Raw genomic sequence first — 18,668 nt, 5'->3', positions numbered from 1 at the left:
GGACGGCAGGGGGCAGCAGAGAGGCTCGTTCACACCGCACTACTTTATTCACTTGTAGTTTATTTACAATATATTGGCCAAACGGCCTGAATTTTACTTCATTGTCTGAGTGAACGTTTACTTTTAAACCGCAAAAATATAAACACCACGAATAAATGGTTGACGGTTCCCGGTGCCTGCTGCCTAATGCTTTTTTATTATTAGCATCGTTATTTGCTCATCGGCTAATTTAAGGTTGTACTTCAGTCAGAATAAAATCCTCAGTTGAAGTAAATGTATTTTTGAAGATGTTTACAGCCACAATGAACCAACACGAAACTTCGGAAGTGAAAAGAGCGGTTCAACAAGTACACGAGTTTCCCTCTCTCACCCCCCCCCCCCCCGTGCTCCCTATCTCTCTCTCTCTCTCCCTCCCTCTCTCTCTCTCTCACCCCCCCCCGTGCTCCCTATCTCTCTCTCTCTCCCCCTCTCTCTCTCTCCCTCCCTCCCTCTCTCTCTCTCCTCCCTCTCTCTCCCTCCTCTCTCTCTCTCCCTCCCTCTCTCTCTCTCCCCTCCCCTCCCTCCCTCTCCTCTCTCTCTCTCCCTCCCTCCCTCTCCCTCTCTCTCTCTCTCTCTCCGGTATGGAAGCAGGTTTATGGTAATGAGAAGCCCCGAGGCGCAGCAGGAGGAGTAGGAGCCATTTTCATCACTCACGCCAGCGGAGCGGAGGTGTCGCTTGTCGCGGCTTCTTGGGACCCGGAGGGGGGAAGCGAGGTGATGGACGCGCCGCGGCGGAGCCGCTCGACGGTGAGGCGGAAAGTTTGAGGAGGAGTCGGGGGGTCGAGACGATGTTTCCCTTGCTGCTTTTCGGCTGTTTTAAACTCCTCTCCACGTCCGCTGGCTACAACGTGCACGTCGGTCCGGACGCGGGTCCGAGGCGCGTCGTCCCGGCCGCGGGGCGGAGGGGCGCGGCGTGCCGCCTGGATGAAGTAATCGCCCCCGAGTTCACCAGGGCCTGGCTGGAAACCGACGCGCCGGCGGGTACCGTGACCGTGTCGCGCAGCCCGGACTGTGACCTGCTGCCCTCGAACCCGTTCCCCGTGTACGCGGTGGAGGAGTGCGGCGGCCCGGGCGTCACGCACCTGCTGCTCAGCCGGTACGACGTGCACGTGCACGGCCGGGGGTGCGCGCGGCCGCGCGGGGCGAGGTGGGACGTGACGAGCCCGCTGGACGGTCGCCGGGCGGCGAGGTGGGACCTGGACGTGACGAGCCTGCTGGACGGTGGCGGTCGCCGGGCCGAGTGTCGCCCGGGCGGCAGCGCGCTGTTCGAGGCGCGCGACCTGCTGCCCGGCGCCGCGCGCTGTCACGTGACGCCGGGCGGCCGCTCGCGGTTCCGCTTTTCCGGCGGGACGATGGTGGCCTCGACGCAGGTCTGTTTGCGGCGGGACAAGTTGTTGGAAGTCGACGTGCTTTGCGTCGGGTCGTCAGAAGGAGTCGGTCACGTGGTCTCCATCCACTGGCGCCTGGGGCTGGGCTCCTCCAGACGGGGGTCCCTGGAGAACCTGCTGGAGAGGGTGGCCTTGTCCGGCTCGGGGATGATGAGCAGGAGGAAGAGGAGCGTCAACACCAGCCCGCAGTTCCTGCCCCCCACGTACCAGGTGTCCGTCCCCGAGAACCAGGCGGCCGGGACACCGGTGATCGTTTTGAGGGCGGTGGACTCGGACGAGGGCGACGCGGGGCGGCTGGACTACTTTATCGAGGCCCTGTTCGACAGCCGTTCCAATAACCTCTTCACCGTGGACTCTGCAAGTGGAGTTGTGTCCACTGTGGAAGTGCTGGACAGGGAAACTAAGGACACCCACGTGTTTCGCGTGACCGCGCTCGACCGCGGGACGCCGCCACGCACGGCCATGGCCACACTCACCATCACCGTGAGTGACACGAACGACCACGACCCCGTTTTTGAGCAGCAGGACTATAAAGAGAGTGTGCGGGAGAACCTGGAGATCGGTTATGAGGTGCTGACGGTCCGGGCCACCGATGGGGACGCCCCCGTCAACGGGAACATCCTCTACCGTGTCATTAACAGCAACGGGACCAACGATGTGTTCGAAATTGACTCCCGGTCTGGTGTGATCCGTACCAAGGGCCCCGTGGACCGCGAGGCCGTGGAGGCCTACACGCTTCTGGTGGAGGCGAACGATCAAGGCCGCGAGACCGGCCCGCGCAGCGCCACAGCCACCGTCTTCATCGTGGTCGAGGACGACAACGACAACGCGCCGCAGTTCAGCGAGAAGCGCTACGTGGTGCAGGTTCCCGAGGACAAGGCTCCCAACAGCCAGATCCTGCAGGTGACGGCCACCGACCGGGACAAGGGTGCCAACGCGCTGGTGCACTTCAGCATAATGAGCGGGAACTCCCGCGGCCAGTTCTACATCGACGCCCAGACCGGAAAGATGGACCTGGTGGGCCAGCTGGACTACGAGGCCAGCAAGGAGTACACGCTCCGCATCCGCGCCCAGGACGGCGGCCGCCCGCCGCTCTCCAACATCAGCGGCCTGGTCACCGTGCAGGTGCTGGACGTCAACGACAACGCCCCCATCTTCGTCAGCACCCCCTTCCAGGCCAACGTGCTGGAGAACGTCCCGGTGGGCTACTCCATCATCCACATCCAGGCGGTCGACGCCGACTCCGGGGACAACTCGCGGCTGGAGTACCGCCTGGTGGAGACGCCGCCCAGCTTCCCCTTCACCATCAACAACAGCACGGGCTGGATTATAGTGGCGGCGGAGTTGGACCGGGAGAGCGTGGACTTTTATAACTTTGGCGTGGAGGCTCGGGACCACGGAATCCCGCTCATGTCCTCCTCCGCTAGCATTAGCATGACCATCTTGGACGTGAACGACAACAACCCCGAGTTCACCCAGAAGGCCTACTTCATGCGTCTGAACGAGGACGCCGCCGTGGGCAACAGCGTGGTGACCGTGTCCGCGGTGGACCAGGACATCAACAGCGTGGTGACGTACCAGATCTCCAGCGGAAACACCCGGAACCGCTTCTCCATCACCAGCCAGAGCGGCGGCGGCCTCATCACCCTGGCGCTGCCCCTCGACTACAAGCTGGAGCGACAGTTCGTCCTCAGCGTCACGGCGTCCGACGGCACCCGCTTCGACACCGCCAAGGTGTACGTCAACGTGACGGACGCCAACACGCATCGGCCAGTCTTCCAGAGCTCCCATTACACCGTCAACGTCAACGAGGACCGGCCCGTGGCCACCACCGTGGTGGTCATCAGCGCCACGGACGAGGACACGGGCGAGAACGCCCGCATCACGTATTTCATGGACGACAGCATCCCTCAGTTCCACATTGACCCTGACACAGGGGCGGTCACCACTCAGATGGAGCTGGACTATGAGGACCAGGTGTCCTACACTCTTGCCATTACCGCCCGTGACAACGGCATCCCGCAGAAGTCCGACACTACGTACTTGGAGATTCTGGTGAACGACGTGAACGACAACTCTCCGCGCTTCCTGAGGGACCAGTACACGGGGGCGGTGATGGAAGACGTGCCGGTCTTCACCAGCGTGGTCCAGGTGTCCGCCACAGATCGTGACTCTGGCCTGAATGGCCGCGTCTTCTACACTTTTCTAGGCGGCGATGACGGTGACGGGGACTTCATCATCGAGTCCACCTCTGGAATCGTCCGCACACTTCGACGCTTGGACCGCGAGAACATGCCATTGTACGATCTGAAGGCCTTTGCTGTGGATAAAGGTGTTCCACCCCTGAAGACATCTGTGAACATCCAGGTGACGGTCTTGGATGTGAACGACAACCCTCCGGTGTTCGAGAAGGACGAGTTTGACATTTTTGTGGAAGAAAACAGTCCAATTGGCCTGGTGGTGGCTCACATATCTGCTTCGGACCCAGATGAAGGGAGCAATGCCCAGATTATGTTCCAGATTGTTGAAGGCAACATTCCGGAGGTCTTTCAGTTGGATATCTTCTCTGGAGAGCTCACAGCTCTGATGGACTTGGACTACGAGACCCGTTCCGAGTATGTCATCGTGGTCCAGGCCACGTCTGCCCCGCTGGTCAGTCGGGCCACCATTCACATCAAGCTCGTCGACAAGAACGACAACGTGCCGGTCCTCAAGAACTTCCAGATCATCTTCAACAACTACGTCACCGACAGATCCAACAGTTTCCCCTCGGGCGTGATCGGCCGGATCCCTGCCCACGACCCAGATGTTTCGGACCAGCTGCAGTACAGCTTTGAGGCCGGGAACGAGCTGAAGCTGGTCCTGCTGAACCAGAGCACGGGCGAAATCCGACTCAGCCGGGCCCTGGACAACAACCGGCCGCTGGAGGCTTCAATGCGCATCTCTGTTTCAGGTAAAGATGGTCTCCATATTTTCATCTTCAGATTTCTCTGGTCTAAGTTCAGTACGTTTCAAGTGTGTGATTCCTGTCAATGGTGTCGCACACGCCCAACGCAATAGTATATAACAATATATATAACATCTTATATGCAGAGAAATGCAAATATTACAGAAATAATACCACAAGTGTGCATGAAGTTGCAATGAGTGTGGACCTGAAACTGTTCCTGTGTTGGCTGCTCCTGGTCTGCGGTCTGTGTCCAGGGTGTGAGGGATCTGCAATGCCCGTTTCCTGGTTCTTGAGAGGAACGTGTCCTGGGTGGACCTGTAAACATGGCAGAGAAGATCGTTGGTTGTTATTTCAGTGCCAGAATGATCAGATTTGTGAAATGTTTTAATGTGCGAGGGTCTAGTGTTTTTTTTTTTTTTTTTTTTAAATCATAATGCCCAGTTATTGATATCGAGAGAGTGCGCCTGATAGATGTGGTTTGCAGGGAACTCTGGTTAGGGACGTCTGTTGCTGTGTCTGCTGTCACTCTCGAAATGTGTCACCTTTTGTTAGAGGGTTTGTGGTGATCAGTGTGTACTGGTGAATTTAAATTGCAGCTATGCTGGTGTTAGTGATGTTTCTAGCAGGGTGGTCTGCTCTTCTGACTAACACGCCTTGGGATTTTCAGCATTTTTATTAAAAAAAAAAAAAAAGCCCCTTTTTGTCATTTTCACAACTAGAATGGTGACCTGAACATAACTCGTAACTGTAAAGGGTGACATAGCAAAATTCCTGTTAGAAATACTCAAAAATGCGAAAAGTGCACAGCCTTAATACATAATAATAACAAGAGAATTCGTATCTTCGTACGAAGCAGCTGTTCCCCTTCGTCACACCAATTCATTACGCTCTAATGTGCTCGTTTGCGCCTGTTGTTCATGGTAATCCGAACAATCAATTTCTACTCTGGGGCCACCGCGACTTTATTAGGTTTCAGCAGTCAACTGAAATGGCTGGTTTGATTACAGGAGAAATGTGTCCAGACCGGTACGTCTGCGTTGGCAACGTGCCGTAGTCCCGTATTCTTTTTTAACAGCTGTACCGCACTCGCGCAGTCATGGCAACACTTTGTTGTTTTGTTTCTGCCGGCGTGGCGTCCCACGAGGCTCCTTAACAGAGGAGGGGTCCCTGGTGACAAAGCGGGCGGATCGATCTGGAGGCTCGGGCCCCAGCTGAAGGCCTGGCGGGGGGAACAGCTGTGCCTCCGCTCTGACCAATTAGGAAGCGGGGTTCACACCCGCTGTGTCTGTTCGGAGGGAGGGAGGGAGGGAGGGAGGGAGGAGAAGATGGTGATGATGAGGGAAGGGGAGAGGGCATTCTGGGGGGGATGGGCGGAAGGGAGAGAAGAATGGACTCAGACATGTAGAGAAATACAACGGCAAGAGAGTCTCCACGTGATGACCTTGCCACTGACTGGCTCATCTGAGCTGGTGTCCATTTCTTTTCCTGCAAACTCCATGACCGATTTTATTCAATGAGCTGGCAGATTATACGAGTGAAGCGGAAGCCCGTCCTTCTCATGTGTCCAGTTGGCTCTGCTGCCAGTGGTTCCGGCAATGAGATGTCTGATTAATCCTGTCTGTGGTCAATGAAAAGCCAGATTAACTGCATCGGGACCTGGAGCCTCTTGGTTGACAATGACCACAAGAGAGGAATTAGAGGCACTTAAAGATGTCGCCCCCCCCTCACCGTAGGCCTCGCTCTCATTCCTCAAGATTTCTGTCTGAGACAGCTGACAAGGTCTCACCCTGTGTTGACCAAGTTTGTTGAGACCAATGGTACCACCTTCAACATAATAGAGTTCAAGTTCATTAGTAGTTTCTTAGTGATACTGGTAGAAATGTCAGTGTAGTTGACATTTTCGTGGCCATGACTCAAATCATAAGCATTGGATTTACTGGGGATTTGGCCAGCGAAGTCCTTTCTGCCGGGGTGGGGGTGTGTCTAGCCAGGAACTTGAAGTCTGGAGGTCCAGGTGAAGAGATTCGAGCTTGATGCTCTCCTGTGCAGTGATGTCTACACCAGCATGGATCCTCTGAGGATCTTCTGACAGACCTTACCAGTTCCACCCTCCTCTACATGTATAGACTTGTCCATGATATTATACTACATATACATTGTAAAAGCTTGTGCAGGTGAAAGATAAGCTTTAGCTAACCATATATTCCATTTTTGAGTGCATGTTTCAGCTTCTTGACCCCAAAGCCAGGTCTTCTTGCTGAATTACAGCAGCCCGTGTCATGATGGCCCAAATTCACATACATCCACCCAAACAGATTACTGAACCACCAAGGTGCCACTGAGGTCCCATTGGGACGGCTGGGACAGCTCGGTACCAGCAAGAGCCCGGAGTCTCGTGTAGGGCCTGATAGTTCTGGCATGAATGTGCCATTATCGTGCAGCATCTGCATCTGAGTGACAGGTGTCACAGCTCTGCCTCCATTTCAACACTGGCACGATCAGAGCCAGCCTGGTCCTCCGTAATGACATTACGGGGAGATCAGTAGCGTGAGCTCCGGGGGGATAGGGTTGCTCTGCGCTCATTCCCGCTCCGAGACCTGGCGGTAACGTTAGCCCCGGACTGCTGGCCACAGTCGATTAGCCGGGTATTAGGTGGACGAAAGCAGCTGCCTTCTTACAAACCTCTGTGGGATTGCATTTCAAGTTCTTTTGGAGAGTTAGGCGAGGTGGGCCTGAGTGGAGGTAATGGGACCCGTTACCGTAACGTTACTTAATGTTGAATTCTTGTCATTGTGCCTGGGAGCCCCTGAAAGTGACACCAGATTTTGTGTTTCTTTTTTTCTGGCCCTCACCACGACTCTCGAGAAACGTCGGGAACTTTTCCTCCACTGTCCCCTCTCTCTTCAGATGGTCACCCATTCTTCACGGCTGGCCAGTGCCAGAGATTGGACTCAACTCTCTCCTCGGTCCTTTCAAGTCCCCCGCCCTGTTTCTCGTCTCCCCCTCTGTCCCCTTTGACTGTTGTGCCCTTTCTCTCTCTCTCCCTCTGTGTTATGTGAAAGGGAAGAATGGCTGAGAAAAAAATGCTTTGTTAAGCAGCCAGTTGTCATGGTGACCCCGGCACTGCTTGAGAACATCTTAGTGGGTGGGAGCAATGGGAGGGTCGCACTGTGGGGTGGGGTGGGGGTACGTCCTTTAATTTTATAAGTTACTTTCGCCTGAAAAAGCGCCCCCGTCTCTTCTTAACTAAATGACGGTGGCCAGAGCGATGGACAGAAGCTCTGATGATTATTATTGCCACAACTGAAGTGTCTCCTGAAGGACACAAGTCAGATGCACATGTTTAGCTGTTTTTAACAGATATTTCCTAGAACCTTTAATCTCCTGGGTGTATATTTGTGATTCGGAACCACAGCTGAGCTGGTATAACCGCTGTTTGGTGTGTGTGTGTGTGTGTGTGTGTGTGTGTGTGTGTGTGTTAGAGGTCTGATTTGTGGTGGGATGGGGTGGGAGGTGGTATCTGTTTTCCTGCTGCTGGCTCATCTCACAATGGGAGCTTCTCCTTTGTGGGCCAGGCCTTTCTCTGCATTGTTGTCGTGACGATCCGGATGGGGGTGTAGGTGACATCATCTGAATGTGTGGTAGGGTGTGTGGGGGTGGCGGGACACCAGAGGGGTGAGGCCGGTGTCGTTTCGTGCATGTCAGCCAGGCCTATCGCATTTGCCCCGCGTCCAGTAGACAATGGCGGTGTGAATGTTGGCCGCTGCCGACGGCCTGGCTGCTCTGACCCGATTGGATTTGAGCTTCTCGCGCATTGTTCCCCGTGTTAATAGCGTTTCCGCACCTTTCACGGAATCTCTGGCTCAGATGATACATGTTTGGCAAGGCAGCAAAGGCCGTCATTTTGGGAAAGCCGCCGCGTGACCGACGTGATTACGTCTGTGTACTGTATGTACAATCAACAGGAAGTCTTTGTGCGTGTGGATCGGGATTATATGTATTCCATCATAGCGAATCCCGCCACAATGTAGGATTAATGCTTTAGGGCTTTCCCGCATTGCTGCTGATTTAGTGTACTGGTGTAAGTAATAAATAAACGCGTCCTTTTTATTTAAGAGAACTGATATGGGACTGATGGAAAATTTGTTGATTAACTTAGTCATCTTTAAGAAGTAAGCTTAAAATCTCTCACTGTTAGATCTTGTCTATTTAAGTCTTTTTAATTTGTGGGGCTTTCTTAAAAAAGGCATCTTTTAACAAAATGCACCACAAACCCTAATACTGAGGCCTTTGGCCTTATTATATAGAAAAAATGTCTGGAATGTTCCTTAGTGACAGGCTTATACTGGCCCAGGTCACGTAACGTCCCACATTTTAGGTGACCCTGCAGTTCCATTGTGACTGTTCAGATTGCCTTCAGATTGCTTTCATGTGAATAGATTAAAAGCCGTTTCTCGCATTAAGTCGCTGCTTTCTCTCCTCCCCACCTTCGTAGGCCCATTTAACCCCTTAACTTCTGTGAATTAATTTGATCTGATTTTATTGACTGTATTGTTTGATTTATTACACCCCCCCATAAAGCCATTCACGTGAGTAGAAGAGTAAAATGTTTCATCAGGAATGAAACGGCTCATTATCTCTTCACCAATCATCAGAAGTCTGTTGCGTGGGAGTCGGGGCTGCCAGCGTCGCCGCGTGGGAGTGAGCGCGCAGTCAGGACACAGCGTCCACGTTTTAACGTCTCACTCCTCTCATTCACCCATTAACCCTCAACTCACTCTCACACACACACACACACCGCCTTCTGTCCTGACCACCTCATGGTCTTTCATTTACGATTCCTCTCAGAGCTGCCTTCCCCAGTGCTCCTGGAAGGGGTTGTTTTGGACGAGAAGGCGTCCCTCTGGCCGCTGTGGGGGTGGTGTCATGTCATATATCACCCAGCGACCCCCACCACGTCCAAGTCGTGCACCGTGGCCAACACATTCCCCAGTGACATTAATAACGAACCCTCTTTTGATCATCTGGCTGACCAATCGCCGCTTCCGTTGCTCCCCCTCCCCTTCGAACGTACAGAATACACTTGGGAAGTTTTTACGTGTTTTTAGCACTTTTTAGCACGGCCCAGCGAGCAGCGTAACCAGCCCAGACTCCCGCCAACGTCCACTGCTTCTGCTGGAGCCCTGACGAGTGTGCGGTTGCTGGTGCTGATTGGTCTGCGGCGGCAGATTAAGCCCACCTCCCCTACTGAGCATGTGTCAGTCCTCGCAGAACGCACAGTTAGGTCCCCATGTCACACACTGGTCCCATAGCAAAGAGAAAGTTTGATAAAGGGACTCCTTTTAGAGGCATTTTACACGCTGAAACGTCAGCATGGTCTTTTATAAACTTTCTCACAGAATAAGAGTAAAATATGTTCTGGAACAGCATTCTGTGTTTTTAACTGTAGTGCACATCATACAGAAATAATCAAATGTATTGATAAAGAATAAGCAAATGTAAAGGTCTCTCTCTTTAAATAAAAATACAATTATTTGTATTTAAAAAAAAAAAAAAAAAATGTTTTTTGATTCCCGGCTTCAGACCCCTCACACCACGCCTGCGCTGGACATTACATTCAGTGACCTTTTAAAACCTGAGTCCTTAAAAGCTCCCCCCCATCCCATGTATTTTTTATTAGAAGCGCTTCACAAACTGGTCAGATTTAAAATGCAGCCATGCTCTTCCCTGAGGGATTATTTTGAATGAAGAAGACATGAAAAATATATATTGCTATTTCATTTGGTATTTGGATGTCCACTGTTTTTTTTTTTTGTTATTTTTTAATCTAGTGCTTCTCATTACTCTATAAAGAAAATATATACATGAGCAAAATACACATTAATACACGACTACAGGAGTATATTCTTAGTGTGCAGTTCTAAAATATTGCTCTTGGGGTTGAAATTACACACAGAGAGTAAAACAGTACGTACTGTTACCGTATTGTGAGTTTGCCACTTATTATATAATTATATAAAAAGATGAGGAAATGACCATTTATGACCATTACCATCTTTCCGTATGTTCACAGCTTCTAAATGAATATTTATGTACCACGTGCTACGTTTATTTTAATGAAACAACTACAATATTAAATAAAATAATATTTAATATCATTATTTGATTTGTGAGTGTGAGTGATGATTGCCACTGGCCTGAATCCTCCTGTTCCTGGTGACTCTGCTGGGGCTGTTTGGGGACGTCCCTGTCCTTATTGCCCTGGTGACCGCTGCTTTTATTTTGATTTGTTGTGACTTATTTCTCTTCTGGTTGTTGCTGTCCTGGTGACAGTAAGTGACAGAATCAGAGGCATTGTAAGCCCATCATCATGTTGGTTTTTTTCGGCACAGTGGCTCCACGGTCAGACTGAAGATGGCGCTTTGTTGTTAGACGTCGTGTTCTACGTTCTACACCTCCTTCTGCGCTGTTGTATCAGTTGGATCTGGCGTGACGGAACTAAAAAAAATACATTTATGCTCATTTTTACATTTAATCAGAGAGCAACCTCAATGCTTCACGCGTTTGTTGTTGGAGTAACGGGAGGTGACGTGTCCCCTCACGACATGAGGGGACAAATTCCAGATCAGACCGTCTGAGCTGCGAAGCAGAACGGCCAAAGCACCCTTTACACCTATCGCCATTTCCAGCCACTGCAGGACCATGGACAGGCTCGGGGAACTCGTAATAATGTTAAATAATCTCACAACGTGAAGTTTTCATGATAGGAGAACCTTCGACATGTTTACAGGCTCGGAAAACCACTCGCAGGGGAAGTGAAGAGAAGTGGTCTGTGTCTAATGTCTGCCTGTCAGTACAGATGGGTCTCTGGCCCATCTCTGATGTGTGTGTGAGTGTGAGTGTATACATACATTAAGAAAATAAGGGGTTTAGGTATTAATTTCCGTGACGCTTCACAAACACACACACAAACACAGATCCGGAGACCCTCATCTTGTCAGCGTCCTCCTCACAAAGCTAGACCAGTGTTGGGAATGTGGAGTTCTGCCCAGTCCTGAATCCAAGAATGCGACTTGGCACCGCAGCTCCTTATTTCCCTCGTCTTTAATACCATAAACCCGGAGGGGCGGCGATTAGGCACGAGAGCGATTGCTGTTTATTACTGTTCTCCAACAGGGGCCATTGAAGAAAATGGGGCTGAAAAGACTTATTTTCTTTTACATTTGAATCGAAAAACACCCTGTAAGGCATTGATATTCAAATATGTGCCACTTTGCAAGGAGAGGACGGTTTAAGACGGGGACTAATTATTCACTGCTTTTGTTCTGACAAATTTGCCTGTTTTATTAAAACAATGACCTCTGCTGCGCTGCTTCTTTTCTTCCAGCATCATGCGTTGTAGCATCCTGCCTGTGCATCGTGTTCCTCATGATGAACCTATTCCTTACATGTTGTGGTATTACAAACCTGCATCTGAAAGCGGGTGGAAAGGAAGAAGTTATCTCGCTCTCGGTTGTAATGGTAGTGTGGGGGTGTTTAAGCCTGCGTGGGACTGACACCCAACAAACGCGTCATTCCTGGACCTCCGATTTCCCTGCAGCATCGATCCTGGATAAGTGGGTTTAAAAATCGATGGATGCATGGCTGGAATTGGATTTCAGTACTTATTCTGGTAAGGGCCGTGGGGATGGCAAGCCTGAAAGCCAGAAGTGTAAATCACTTTTGGATCATTGCAAAACAAACGTGTGTGTGTGTGTGTGTGTGTGTGTGTGTGTGTGTGTGTGTGTGTAAAGTGTGTAAGCATAGAGAAAAGAGTGGTTCACATATTTTCCGTTCTTCAATGGCTTCTATAAGGTGGAACGTCTTTAAAATGGACACAGATACATTTGCCAAAATTAAGGGCTGGTAGTCGTCTGATGGTTTAGACAGTCAACTGTGAACCAGAAGACCACAAAATCACAGGTTCAGACCCCACTTTACTACCATTGTGTCCCTGAGCAAGACACTGAACCCTGAGTGTCTCCAGGGGGGGACTGTCCCTGTAACTACTGATTGTACGGTAAATGATAAGGAATGATAAGTGCTGTAAAATGAATTTAAGGTGCTGTATCAGACTGATGATCTCAGTTATCCTCAGTTATCTACAGACCTGTGAAACAATGGGTGTTATGAGCAGAAGAAAACGGATGGAAGCTGTACTGCTCTGCGCTCTGAATGAGGAAGAGCTGTCCTTCATCACTAGGGGCACTTCCCTTTAAACTCAGAAATAGTTATGCACTACCGAAGAGGGATCTGTGGGTAGCGAGATTTTATTAAATAGCTCGTATTAAAACATCTCAGTGGCTTGAACTGAGATTAAAGGTGAGTGGTACTGTAGTGGATTCTGGGATTAACTATTTGAGCATCCCACCAAAAAAATAAAATAAAAAATGTAAGCAGCCATGTAAAATTAAATGCGTCTTGCCCTGTAGCTTTGTTCTTCTCATCACCCGATTCCATTATTAATGCTCTCCTCCTCGCACAATGGATGGCTGATGCTTTGCGCCCCTGCATAAACTTCCCATCCAGCATCTGGACCTCCAGCCGCTTGAAAGGAGCAGCGCTGGGCATGGCAGCGTCTCCACGTCTCCTTCTGAGGTGCTGGGCGCCAGCAGTCATGGATCCGACAGGCCTGGCACATCCTCTGTTTGTTTGTGTGGATGCTTGTCCTCTGGAGCGGCGGGGTTCTGTTCCCTGGCCAAGAACCAGAACCCACAGACAAAGCTGCCTATTGATTCTGGTGGCGGGCTCAGGCTCATTTTCACCCAGGGGTTGGTCTGATTATCCGTGCTTTTCTGGTTTTGCTTTTCCTTTTGCCTGAAGGGCAAACAGAAGCTTTTGTGGCCAGTGGCTACAAATGGACTCAAGAAATGTGGGCCAATCAAAGTGCCTCAAAGGTTCCCAAGGAGCACAATTTGTAGTGATACAGTTTTGCAAAGCAATGACATGATTTTGGACATGATTGGGCCTTCTTTCAAGAGCATCTCCACGGAATAATTGACATTCGAATGCAGTCGGGTCATCAACGTAACCGAGCTTGTTAAATGTAGCGCGGGTTTCTTCTGTTCTTCAGACTCAGCTCAGGCACGTTATTTAATCATCCGCATCATTATGGCTTTTCTTCTGAAGTCAGATGTTGGGGGACGAAGAGCGTCCAAGGTTGGAAATTCAGGGTTGTAGGTCTCATGGGGCTGGGTGGAGCCCCTTGTTGTGGTGGTGAGCAGAGTTGCTGATTGGTGGAAATATTATTCTGTTGCACTGTACAAATTCTAGAGATTATTGTTCATTTTATTGTCTTTTTCTCTTCCTCCAATCCCCTAGATGGAATCCATTCGGTTTCAGCCCAGTGCCTGCTCCAGGTCACCATCATCACAGACGAGATGCTGTCCAACAGCATCACGCTGCGTCTCGCCAACACCTCCCAGGAGCACTTCCTCTCCCTGCTGCTGGCCCAGTTCCTGGAGGGCGTGGCCCGCGTGCTGTCGGCCACCCGCGAGGACGTGGTGGTCTTCAACATCCAGGACGACACCGACGTTAGCGCCAGCATCCTGAACGTCAGCCTGTCGGTGGCGGTGCCCGGTGACGGACCTCGCCACCGCGCCAGCTTGACTCAGGGCGACGGCGAGTTCTTCGGCTCGGAGGAACTCCAGGAGCGGCTGTACCTGAACCGGAGCCTGCTGGCCCGCATCTCCTCGCAGCAGGTGCTGCCCTTCGACGACAACATCTGCCTGCGCGAGCCCTGCGAGAACTACATGAAGTGCGTCTCCGTGCTGAAGTTCGACAGCCTGGCGCCGTTTGTGGCGTCGGACACCATCTTGTTCCGTCCGATCCAGCCCATCGCCGGCCTCCGCTGCCGCTGTCCTGCCGGGTTTACCGGAGACTACTGCGAGACGGAGATCGACCTTTGTTATTCCAAACCCTGTGGACCACACGGAGTCTGCCGGAGTCACGAGGGAGGGTTTACCTGCGAGTGTCTGGACGACTACACCGGTGAGAGTGCTTGGTTCAGGAAATAACACGCCCTTACTGTAGGCATGGAAACCAGGCGAACATATGTCACTGGTTCAAATCGGTGGCCTAGCAGGTAAGGAAGCGGCCCAAGGTCCCAAGGTGCCGCTGAGCAAAGCGCCGTCCCCACACCCTGCTCCCGGGGCGCCCGTCACGGCTGCCCACTGCTCACCAAGGGTGATGGTTAAATGCAGAGGACACATTTCGTTATGTCACCGTGTGCTGTGCTGCAGTATTTCACAATGACAGTCACTTCACTTTCACAGTTTAGATGTAAATTAGTGCAGAGTCATGTTCTACACAAAAAAACAGTCAACTTATCTGGTGATTTTGATGATAACCTGCTTAGCCGATTTTACCTTTACCCTGTTGAATTTCCCTACGTTTTTACATAAGGGCGTCTGGTAAACGCTGCATATCCAGAGCGACCTACAATCAGTAGTGACAGGGACAGTCCCCCCTGGAGACACTCAGGGTTAAGGCCCCATCCACGAGGCAATTTACAGGCGCTACTTACAGGTGTGGAGGGGGTTAGGACAGCGTTCGGGACGTTCCCTGAGTCTCCACGTGGAGGACAACATTTCAGATCGGTCTTTTATGAACGTTTTAGAGAACGTTTCCCGTCGTGTGGACGGGATCTACGTGTCTTGCTCAGGGACACAATGGTAGTAAGTTGGGTTTGAACCTGTGCCTTTGTGCCGGTCTGATTACCCCTTTTTTGGCGCTTGGGCAGAACGCCGGCACGCCTGGGTTTACACTGCAGCATCTCTGGAAGGGTAATGGAGGGGCGCGATTAATTATGGATGCGTACAGATGTAGGGCGGCTCCCTCCGGCCGTAGTGAAGTGGCCCCGGGACCCGACTGAAGAGGCGCACGCGTCGACCAATCCCTGCAGGAGAAACCGGTCGCCCTTGAAGGCCGATAGCGAAGCTCCCCGTCTGCAGGTATTAAACCATCAAAGCCCGATTCTGAGAACAAAATCCCCTGCTCTCGTGAGGTAGAAAATGAATGCATCTTCTAAAAATATCTCCGTTGATCTGCATTTTGGGTGGGGGGGTGGAGACCGTGGAAAATCAGGGTCACGCTCATGCAGATGAAGAGCAGGATGAATAACTGATTAGCCACGAAGCCTTTGAACCTTCTCCTGCCGCGGAATTAGAATATGGAAATGCCACAGGGTACGGTGTTTGTCCCTGATTTGGGTCAGAATGGCAAATGGGTCGACGACAGAGTACATTTTCGCCACTTTTTTGTGGCAGCGGATTAGAGGCGGGCCATGGCGTTGCGGACATCATTGTTGGCGCGGACTAATCTCGGTTGGATTGATGTTTCCGGGACTTTACATGTCCGCTACTACTGCCATTTCCCTGATCCCCTTCCCTCCCTCTCTCGCTCACAGTTTACTCTCGAGTGTAACGTACTACCGTCCAGCCCCCGCAGGGAACCGCTTAAAAGCCGTCATTTAGCACCAGGGGCCACTTCTGGCCCATCAATCGAATGAAATAATTATGTAAGTCACTTCGGGTCTGGCTCAGCATGTGCCTGTGCAGCCACTTGGAAGATGCGCAGGTGTGTGTGTGTTCTCTCACCGTTTGGTGAGGTGTGGGTTAAAGGCCATGTGGGTGTGTGCTCTCGCTCTCTGTGTATGTGTGTAGGGGGTTGTACCAGTGCGAGGCAGTTTGTCACTTCAGCACATAGATCCTCGTCAGACTTTATCTCCTGAGAGAGTTGCTGCCGTGTCGTACTGTGTTCATATGCCGGAACGTCCAACCTGAGTCTGCACCTTTAAATCACGCTACCTCACTCCCTCCCGCCCAGCCTTCACTGCTCCTGCTGCTCTGGCTGACTCAATGTGCCACTTTTCCCTATCGGCCACAATTGCTGTCTGATTGACTGCTTTGTGTGTGTGTGTGTTTGTGTGTGTGTGTGTGTGTGTGTTCAGGCTGTCTGTCTGCCTGTCTGTCTGCATGAGGAAAATGGCTTTACCCATTTATCCGTGGGAGGGTCCAAGATGTGATCTGTGTGTGTGTGTTGGGCTGTGTGGTTGTTACCAGATGGCGTGAGAAAGAGAAAGAAAGAGAGAATGACTAGCATCGGCCTAATTTGAATGGATGGACAGATAGTCAGACTGCAGATGCTTCAAGAAGATGACTAAAAGCTACCATGACACACGTGCACAGACACACACACACACACCACCCACTCCTAACCTCCACCTTCACAGTGGCTCTGAAAGCTCTTTATTCATCAGCCCACAGTAGAAGTGTAGCAGCAGCCAGGAAGGTGGATATTTTTACTCACCGACCGCCTGCTTCAGCGTACTACTTCATTTAGTGGAAGGCATTCGAACCTCGGCCTGCGTTCTGTTCAGGGCTGTAGGGTTTCTCAGTTTCATGGCCGGCACTATGTACATTATTCCATGTTGTACCACAACGACCTCCGACCTTTGGTACCGGTGGAGAGGCGTTCATCTGCAGTGATTGTGCTGTGTGGGAAATACGCCACTCGGCCTTGCGTCCCTGCAACGCGTCATCATAATTTCTCATTTACTTCCCAGCAGTTTATTACCACAAGTATCATTTGAGTAAAATATCATCCATATAAATATCAAATATTATCAATATTAAATATTATCAATATTATACAAATATCATAGTGCTGCACGATTAATCTAATCGCAATCGTAATCGCGATGTCAGCCTGTGCGATTACTTGAACGCAAAAAGCTGCGATTTAAATGATTAGTACATGGATTGGATCGGATATGTTGCCGATTCTCTCCATTCTCTCAATCCATTCTCTCATTCTCTCAAAGTTTGCGAGCTGACTGAAGTCTCACATCTCGCGTCTCACATATCAGTCGGATGTGACGTGTTTGGTCACATGACTTTCGATTCGGAGACATATGGGTAGACGGCGCATGACGAGCTGCATCGTACGTCAACGTCGCCGCCATATTGCGATAGGCTCTGCTGTGACGTGAAGCATATACACGTCTATGGAGAGAAGTGCATAAAAATGCCTCACTCTTGTGCTGCTTGGGGCTGTACAAACCGCTGTACGCTCCAAACACAGATCCCGGGGGATTACATTTCATAGGTAAGGCTGGACATTGTTTTGAATATGTTTGGCCATTATAAAATCCCATTTTATAAGTCTTAACCTTAGCTAAGCTAGACTAAGCTAGCGAAGCTATGCATTCCTGTGTTCAAGTCAGCCTCCAAACAACGTTTTGGTTAAACGTAAGAACTATAATACAGGATTTTATAATGGCCAAATATAATCAAAACAGTTGTTTAGCCTTACCAGGGTTTGTAGTTCGACAGTAATGTAAAAGAGTTTATGTGATTATTTAGTTTTGTAGAATATTGTATTTTGAAAGCACTGGGCATTTCAGATTGTTATAAGTAGTTTGTATGTTTCACTTTGAAATTAAACATTTCACTATTAGTATGCAACTTTTCATTGATATACAAGCAAGTGTCCTTTATCACATCGCAATCGTAATATTGATCTCAATAATCGCAATATGTCTTTTTCCCCAAATCGTGCAGCCCTAAAATATCATAAAATGTTTGCTTCCTTTTAGTTTGTTTGTCGAGTCTGTTTGGAACGTGTCCTCTATGTCCCCTGGTTTCATTATTTCCTGGAGGTGTTGGTGACACTTGGTTCCAATGTGGGTCACTTTGTTGCAAGGGGCGGAGCACCATTGACGTGGTCTGCAGTGGAACCCTCATCGTGGTTATATTAGCCGGGTTAATATGTCTGATAACCTGGTCCAGGAAGCAGAGCAGCGTTTGAAGTGGAAATTTGGGGGACATGGTTAGTTTATTCATTATTAGTTATTTTTTATGCGCCTGCTTGCGTGTTCAATCAGCAGTAATTTCGTGTTAATAAAGAAAACTTTGATCTCCTGAATATTAAAGCAGCTCCAGGGGGAAACGTGTGGGCTTCAGGTCCATGTTAAAATTTGATGAAGAATATCTCAAAACAGCCATATCACAGATTTCATTTCATTTTGAATCTGTCAACACAGTCTTCTCTCTGCTATATTGAGCTCAGCTTGGTGTCTGGTATGGGCTTTGTGTGTGTGTGTGTGTGTGTGTGTGTGTGTGTGTGTGTGTGTGTGTGTGTGTGTGTGTGGCTGCACCCTAGGGCTCTGCTTATTTTGATGTCTTTAATGATTCATGCAGTGAGTAAAAACCTGGAAGAGAATGGAAAACGGGGCCGGAACAGGGTGCAAG

The 18,668-nt window shown here is 50.4% G+C and overlaps 1 protein-coding gene across 2 annotated transcripts in view; it reads left to right on the top strand.

The window, feature by feature from the left end:
* The first annotated feature begins 585 nt into the window (after positions 1 to 585).
* The window catches only part of celsr2 (cadherin, EGF LAG seven-pass G-type receptor 2), a 44,122-nt gene continuing 26,039 nt past the window's right edge, over positions 586 to 18,668 (top strand). For both annotated transcript variants that reach the window (XM_028998034.1, XM_028998033.1), the window contains exons 1-2: positions 586 to 4,380; positions 13,738 to 14,406. In XM_028998034.1, coding sequence (XP_028853867.1) covers positions 828 to 4,380; positions 13,738 to 14,406 — 4,222 coding nt within the window. In that variant the 5' untranslated portion in view covers positions 586 to 827. The remainder of the gene's footprint in view (positions 4,381 to 13,737; positions 14,407 to 18,668) is intronic.

Source organism: Denticeps clupeoides, chromosome 12 (assembly GCF_900700375.1).
Source record: "Denticeps clupeoides chromosome 12, fDenClu1.1, whole genome shotgun sequence".
NCBI classification, from domain to species: domain Eukaryota; kingdom Metazoa; phylum Chordata; class Actinopteri; order Clupeiformes; family Denticipitidae; genus Denticeps; species Denticeps clupeoides.
This window is presented reverse-complemented; position numbering and strand designations above follow the sequence as displayed.